General features: G+C 39.1%; 2 protein-coding genes across 2 annotated transcripts in view; one reads left to right on the plus strand and one right to left on the minus strand.

Annotated features, from left to right (window-relative positions):
* The window catches only part of angptl6 (angiopoietin-like 6), a 10,788-nt gene extending 7,488 nt beyond the window's left edge, over window positions 1–3,300 (minus strand). Inside the window, exons 1-4 of the mRNA XM_025064350.1 lie at window positions 3,163–3,300; window positions 1,923–1,977; window positions 639–808; window positions 8–512 (exon numbers count right to left, since the gene is read on the minus strand). Of these exons, the coding sequence (XP_024920118.1) occupies window positions 8–499 (492 nt within the window). The 5' untranslated portion in view covers window positions 500–512; window positions 639–808; window positions 1,923–1,977; window positions 3,163–3,300. The remainder of the gene's footprint in view (window positions 1–7; window positions 513–638; window positions 809–1,922; window positions 1,978–3,162) is intronic.
* Window positions 3,301–3,337: 37 nt separating this feature from the next.
* The window catches only part of ppan (peter pan homolog), a 10,544-nt gene continuing 6,297 nt past the window's right edge, over window positions 3,338–7,584 (plus strand). Inside the window, exons 1-11 of the mRNA XM_025064510.1 lie at window positions 3,338–3,476; window positions 3,684–3,854; window positions 4,211–4,312; window positions 4,442–4,492; window positions 4,680–4,850; window positions 5,064–5,140; window positions 5,435–5,542; window positions 5,637–5,760; window positions 5,841–5,919; window positions 6,122–6,251; window positions 6,728–7,299. Coding sequence (XP_024920278.1) covers window positions 3,462–3,476; window positions 3,684–3,854; window positions 4,211–4,312; window positions 4,442–4,492; window positions 4,680–4,850; window positions 5,064–5,140; window positions 5,435–5,542; window positions 5,637–5,760; window positions 5,841–5,919; window positions 6,122–6,251; window positions 6,728–7,299 — 1,600 coding nt within the window. The 5' untranslated portion in view covers window positions 3,338–3,461. The remainder of the gene's footprint in view (window positions 3,477–3,683; window positions 3,855–4,210; window positions 4,313–4,441; window positions 4,493–4,679; window positions 4,851–5,063; window positions 5,141–5,434; window positions 5,543–5,636; window positions 5,761–5,840; window positions 5,920–6,121; window positions 6,252–6,727; window positions 7,300–7,584) is intronic.

Below are 7,584 nucleotides of genomic sequence, written 5' to 3' on the forward strand. Positions count from 1 at the left end.
CCTGTGCCGAAGCGGTCCGCAGGCGGTTCTCCGCCCTTTTTTGCTCATAGGCCTGGTCTTTCTTGGCTATGACTTCACTCAGCAGCTGAGCGTAGAGCTGCGTGATGCGAAGATTCATGTTGTTGCTCTCCTTGCGCAGAGCTTTCACCTCAACGGCCAGCGCCCCCTCCTGGTCCAGTTGGTGCTGGAGTTTCTCGAGCTGTTCCTGGTGTCGCCGGAGCTCCGCCCTCAGTTCTGCGACCTCAGAGTGGTTGTTATGAGCAGCGTTAATGGCGGAGTGTGTGTTCAGACACAGGGCACCTGTCAGCTTCTGCTGTGGAACTATGAAGGTGTAAGAACAACGACCCGGGTTTGTGTCTGAGGACCGCGAAGAGCCTTTCTGGCCGCTGTTGTCCCCATTGGCTGCGTCCTTTCTTCCTCCGGCCAATTGTACGTGCGCACAAAGTGTCAACAAAAGAGTCAGTGTCTTCATGGAATGGTCTAAGGACACCTTGGACATGGTGGAGAGGAAGCTGAAAAAACACAAATGTGATGACGTCAAATCAACTCGTGACACGTGGATGTCTTAGAAAAGGCCATTTTTGGGACTAAAGTTTTTTGGGGGTTTTTTTTGTAAAAGGTAAACAGCGTGTGTTTACCTGTTCACCAGATGTTTCTCGGTCAAGTCTGTGTGCACACCTCTCCGCTTGGTTCGGAATTTATTAGCGGGTCAATAGTGATGGGCGAACGGTCAACACAGCTCAGCTAGAATCAACAGACCGCCACATGACGAGTGAGCTCTACATCCTACCAACAGCCATGGTCAACACTATAAAAACACAAAACACAAACATACGTAAGCCAATGCAGACATCTCAGACAAATGGCTGTAATGTCGTTTAAAAAACAACAACCGACTTGAATATCCACGTGGGCTTAATAATTATACAAATTGGACCTGGAGTGGACAGGGCAATTTATATGGGTCAATCATGGCAAGTTAGGTGAGAAACATGGGACCTGCCTACACTATATTTTTGTTAGTCCATTTGCACTGACAACTATGGCTACCATTCTGCCCATATACTGTCAATAATTTTTGTTAGTCCATTTGCACTGACAAAAATACTACATACCAATGGTAACTAGGAAGAAATCCATATTTGTTAATTCAAAATTGAAAATATAGATGTAATTGTATCTTTAGATGTTTAGAAGTAAAAAACGAATCATGCCTTTTCCCATGTAGTGAATGCTAATTTAAGGTGTTTCTGTATTGTATGCTAAAAATAAATAAATAAAAAAAATAATTCAAACACAGCTAGGAATAACTTAACGTTAGCTAATGTGACCAAAACACATTCGATACACAATTTACTTAAAATATCTTCTAGATGATAAACTTGCCATTTTTTCGACCAAAAGATTTGTTTATTTGAGTGATTATTACATTTTATTATTCCCGACGGGAACGCCCGAGAAATTAATAAAATTCTATTTATCTATCTGAAAGTACCTAACACACAAAAAAAATTTCTAATTTTAATCATACATAGCATAGAATTAGCAAAACAAGGTAGCCTAGATATATTTAAAACATAGCAAAAAATAAATTAAATTAATTTAGTTAGTCTAGAATAAATAAAACTCCTCATTAGATGAAAAATTGCAGGTAAAAAAACAAACAAACCAAAACAAAACATAACCAAGTAAACCAAGGCCAACAGTCAATCTAACATAGTCCAGTAAAACTGTAGCAGAGTTAGCACAAATAACAGTCAATCTGAAATAGTCCAGTAAAGTAAAACTGTAGCAGAGTTAGCACAAAAGTTAGAATTGTAGAATAAAAATCAGAAAAACGACAAATGAGCAAAATACAAAATTGCCAAGTTCACGCACAGCTTTAAACTTGAATGTGTTAATGAAACTAATTTATTACTCACAGTTCCAACTCATATTTTATGGCCACCTTTGCTTCGTAGTTAAATCATCGAGATCCTGTTGATGCGAAATAAAGGCCAAAGAGCATTTTACAGTCAAATAAAATAGAGAAGTAAAAACTACAGCCTTCCTCATCCAACTGGAGCAAGCCTGTCCACAGACCTGGCTGAAGGAGACTGCACTAATTACTAACTGTCCAAAGGCTCCTCCTCCCATGTTGTTTGTCTGATGTTCTGTGCTTGAATTTCAGGACCCTCCTCCCTTGGCCCTCAACATGGTGCCTGTAGAACGGAGGTACCTCTATAGCTGCCCCTTTGTTTGTGTGTTTTAACAGAACTTTTCATGTAAATCTCATGGTAAATTACATTTACTTTAAGTAACAGTTCAAGCAATGTGTCAATCACACATCAATTAGGGATAAAATGTAAGTAACTGGTCAAAATCATTTTGAAATGTGAATAGGATAGGCAAGCATCCTTTATACTGAACCACCACCAATAGTAAAATAATTAGAGGCTAATGTTAACTTGAATTTTTTTGTTAATTTATCTATGCACGTTTATTTTTCTTATAGGAAATGAATACTGTATGGAACATGTCTATTTGTCTCTTCATATCAAGAGAAAATTGAATGTGCTACCTCTAAAAAAGCTCTGAAATATTAATTACATTCACACTAACTCGACCAATAATTGAAATAAATAATTTAGGATCTCAAATCTTAAATCACTGCAAATAAATCTATTTTTTCTTCAGAGATAAATTAGATATCATTTAGTGCTGTATATTGTTTAAAATGGCGCTCACTCTAACGGCGGCAGCCCTCGGGTAGCTCTGTACCAATTTTTTTTAACTACTTTAACTTTTCTTACTTTTTCTTTACTCTTTTCGCGGAGCATTACTATTTAAATTGTACTTAATTTCCCGAAGGGAACTACCGAGGGATTAATGCAGTTCAAAAGATAGACGTTTTAAAAGGCAGATGCGAAGTTAAAAAGGCTAAAATACCTTGTGCTGTATATTGTTTAAAATGGCGCTCACTCTAACGGCGGCAGCCCTCGGGTAGCTCTGTACCAATTTTTTTTAACTACTTTAACTTTTCTTACTTTTTCTTTACTCTTTTCGCGGAGCATTACTATTTAAATTGTACTTAATTTCCCGAAGGGAACTACCGAGGGATTAATGCAGTTCAAAAGATAGACGTTTTAAAAGGCAGATGCGAAGTTAAAAAGGCTAAAATACCTTTAAATTGATAGGCGTTAATTGGTTTACGTATTGCAGCGTCGGCTTGTTGTTTCTCCCTCTAAACACTTGAGGGCAGCAGATTTGTGTGGTACTTCCGGGTGAAGTAGGAAGTTTTTGCACGCCCGTGGCTCGACCCGGATCTTGTTAACTTAAGCAGTCGCTAACACATGTGGTTGGTGTGGTGTTGGTTTCTTGTCGAGTCTCCTACCAACATGGTTGTATTAGTTTTCAACATACGGCAAGACTTTAAGCACATTTAAATTTATTTTGTTAAGTTAATCTGCAAGTCTTGAATCATGGGAAAGTCAAAGGTAAGGTTTAGTTAATGTGTTGCGTTGTCGGTTAACGTTGAAAAAAAGCAATGTGTTTGGTACTGCGTGGTCCATTTTCTGTAGTGTTGAATGTCGAAATATTATAATAATAAATACACTGTATATTTATTTATATACCTTTTTATCTTGTGGTCATACCATGTTTATTTTAAAGAGACTTGTAATCGGTTACTTTTGTGCTTTTAGACTAAAAACCAGAAGAAATCTCGAGCCACCGCCAACCATGTGGCTGAGCAAAACTACTCCGCCGTGCCGCATTCCTTCGTCTTTCACCGGGGACAGATAGGAAAAAACGTGGGTCAGCTCATCCAGGACGTGCGGCGAGTCATGGAGCCTTTCACCGCAGAGTCTTTAAAGGTAATTAACATTGGCTGTGGAGACGGTCTGGATAATTATTGAAGCTAGCAAAACGGGAGGTTCTCGACACGCCATGTCTAATTCCAAACCTGTCTTAATTCTCTTGTTGGTCTCAGGTGATGACGAAACCTGATTTGATTGTTCAGTGATTTTTCAGAGTAAACGCGCTGATGAGACTCAACACTATCACCTGCACCGTTATTGTATTTTAAGATTTTAAAAATGATCCAGAGTTGGCTGTCTTAATTGAGACATTCAAATGCACCATTTTGATTTTTTTTTTTATGTAATGTCCAACTAATTATGTTTTGAAACAGCAGAAAAACTATGTTTAAGCTTTATTTTTACCTCCTCAGGTTAGAAAAAGGAACGTGCTTAAAGACTTTGTGGCCATCGCAGGACCACTGGGAGTGACACACTTCATGATCTTTACCAAGACGTCCAACACCATTAACATGGTGAGATAAACTGATTATTTTTTTCTTGATGTAAGCATCTGGTCATTTTAAGGGATTGTTGTACTGAAATATATTTGTTTTTGTCCAAACTTTTAACTTGCTCTTCATGGTTCTTTTTTGTCCTTCCAGAGACTTGCTCGACTTCCCAAAGGTCCCACACTTCATTTCAGAGTGCTCAAGGTAAACCGTGCAAACTGAAACGATTGTTTTGAACAATGGCGCAGATGATGACAGTTAAAATCCTGACTGTTTGGTGATGTTTTCAAAGTAAACGCACTGATGTGCCCGAACTGCAGACATGTCATCAGAACTTTTTCCTTATTTTTTTTTTTTTAATTAAATCTTTGTTTTTGGTTTTCCTTTTCAGTACTCCCTGATTAAAGATGTGGTTTCATCTTTGAAAAAGCACAGGATGCACGAGCAGCAGTTCACCCACCACCCGCTGCTTGTACTAAACAACTTTGGCTGTGATGGGATGCACATTAAACTCATGGCCACTATGTTTCAGAACATGTTTCCTTCCATTAACGTGCATAAAGTAAGTTCACTCATCCTTAGGTTTTTTTCTTTTTTTAAAAAAAAAAAGCTGTGCATGATGAAAGTATAGTCTTCTGATTTTACCTGAAGATGTATTAAAAGTAAACGCTTTCTGACATTTTTTTACAGCTCAAAGGTTTATTGTCAACTGTATGTAAATGAGTGAATTGACTTTATAACATCAGGGGTTTTTTTTTTTGTTTTTTTTTTTTAGGTCAACCTCAACAACATAAAGAGGTGCGTGCTGGTGAACTACGACCCGGATACCCAAGAAATAGAATTCCGACATTAGTAAGTACAACCAGTTATAAAATGATCTATAATATATATAGCAGAGAATAAAGGACACTGTTCACCCATGGATATAAATCCAGGCAAAAACAACTTCATATCACGTCAAGATAAAAAAATAAAAACTGATGTTTAAGTCGTTGGGCTCAGATGATTACACTCTCACACCTGACTGTTCAGTGATGTTTGTTCAAGGTAAACGCACTGATGCACCCAAATGCGCTAACTCCACACTGTGACTCTCCCTGTGAACGCAAGTTAATCATTTTTATCGTCTGGTTTCGCCCCCTGCAGCAGCCTGAAGGTCGTTCCTGTCGGAATGAGTCGTGGAGTCAAGAAGCTGATGCAGGAGAAGTTCCCCAACATGAGCAAGTTTGAGGACATCAGTGAGCTCCTGATGAAGTGAGGGTTTTTTTTTTCACATATATATTTCTGAATTCTGTCTTTGATAGACAACGCGTCAAACCTCCTGTCGCCTCCTCCTTTTTGCTTTTAGAGGCGCAAACCTTTCGGAAAGTGAAGCAGAACAGGACGGGGACCACAACATCACCGAGTTGCCACAGGTTTACGCTGGGAGAGGCAACATGGCCTCCCAACAGAGCGCTGTCCGTCTTACGGAGGTGAGAACGAAACAAGTCGAAATGAAGCACTACCACAATTGTCACTGAGGCCTGATCAATCTCTTCTTTAACTCTCTCAGATTGGACCACGCATGAGTCTACAGCTTATAAAAATCCAAGAAGGCATGGGAGAAGGAAACGTTCTCTATCATTCCATCAGTAAGTCTGTCCACTGTTCAGTCTGTCACTCTCTCTTTGTCTTCAGATGTACGTGATGACAAGCTCTGTATGAAATTGTTGTTACTGATTCCTCTTCTAAAGGTAAACGCTTACTGATGCATCTGTCAGGTTGACTCGCTTTCATATCAGTCTGGAACAGTGGAATCCTCAGTGGAAATTTGTCTGCTTCTTGTGTTTGCAGTCTCCAAAACGGAGGAGGAAATCCAGGAGATCTTGGAACGAAAGGAGGCCCAAATCAGGGAGAAGCAACAACGGAAGAAAAAGCAGGAGAAAAATGTGGCTGAGAAAAAAGAAAAGCTAGAAGAGCACAAGTGAGTTTTTTTTTTTTTTTTTTTTTTTTTTTTCTCTTGGTACATGTCCCACTGTTTTTCTTCTTTTCAAGTCTTTTCACTTGGGTTTTTTTTACTTTGCTAACATGATAATTTTAACTACCGTATTTTCCGGACTAAGTTGCACTTTTTTTTTTTTTTTTTTCATCCTTTGCCTGGTTTTTTGACTTATACCCAGGTGTGACTTGCATATTAAAATATATATCACGTTTGTTATTTTCACCCTGACCGCCGCTAGAGGGTGCTCTAGGCTACTGTACCTCTGGGGGTTTTTTTTTTGTTTGTTTTTTTGTTTTCCCCCCACACTGACAGCTGCTAGAGTGCACTGGTGCAACTTATACTCTGGAGCGATTTTTTTTTTTTTTTTTTTTTTGGAGTTTAGGGGGGAGTTTTTGGAGGAACTTCAGTTCTCGATAAATCTAGTTGACTGTTAACCAGTGGTTCCCATGTGTCAACAGGAAGAAGAGTCTCCAGGGCATCAAGAGAAAACTGAATTCTGACGCAGAGGAGGACAGTGAGGTGGAGGATCCTGGTTTGCAGGATGGTCAAAAAGCTGCTGTTGAATCTGATGATGAAGCAGAGTACTACAGACAGGCTGTAGGAGAAGAGCCAGACGAAGGTGAACTAAAAAGAATACTAGTGTTTAAAGCAGCTCTACATACAGTTAGATTTTGTTGTGATAAGTTAGCTTATCAAGTTTTTTTTTTTTTTTTTTTTTTTTTTTTTTCCCCCCGACCATCTGCTGCTAAGAAAAGGAAAAGCTCAGAAAAGCCACATGGACTTTTGAAGAAGCAGAAATTTTCCAACAGCAAACCAAGAAAAGGGGCCATGTCTCCAAATAAATCTGGCCGAGGAGACAAATCAGAAAAGGGACGAAAGACATTCGGGGGAAAGAAATGGCAGCACGGAAAGAATACAAAGCCCGAGGGACAGGCGTTCCGAACAAAGAAATTCGGTGACCGGGATAATAAATTTGGCGGAAAGAAGAAATTTCTAGGAAAGAAAAATGACTCGACCTCCAAATCCAGAAGTCAGAAGTTCAAGCCGGGTTTTAAAAAGCAGGGTTTTAAACAGAGGAAAGGAAAAGGCTGAGTTTAAATGGTCTGTCTGAATAAATGTTTTGTCATGTGTACAACAGTGCAGTGTTGTCACGGCAACTCCAAGAACGGTCTATTACACAAATGTGGTTTGTAAAACTGCCGTATGCTAAACTTGAGCAGAGACTGACAGCGGTTTTGTTTAGCGTTGCCGCATCCAAGGTATAAATCAGTTAAGAAACCTCATAATTTTGATGAACAAAAAAAAAAAAACACGA

Source organism: Cynoglossus semilaevis, chromosome 17 (genome assembly GCF_000523025.1).
Source record: "Cynoglossus semilaevis isolate Cse_v1.0 chromosome 17, Cse_v1.0, whole genome shotgun sequence".
NCBI classification, from domain to species: Eukaryota; Metazoa; Chordata; class Actinopteri; order Pleuronectiformes; family Cynoglossidae; genus Cynoglossus; species Cynoglossus semilaevis.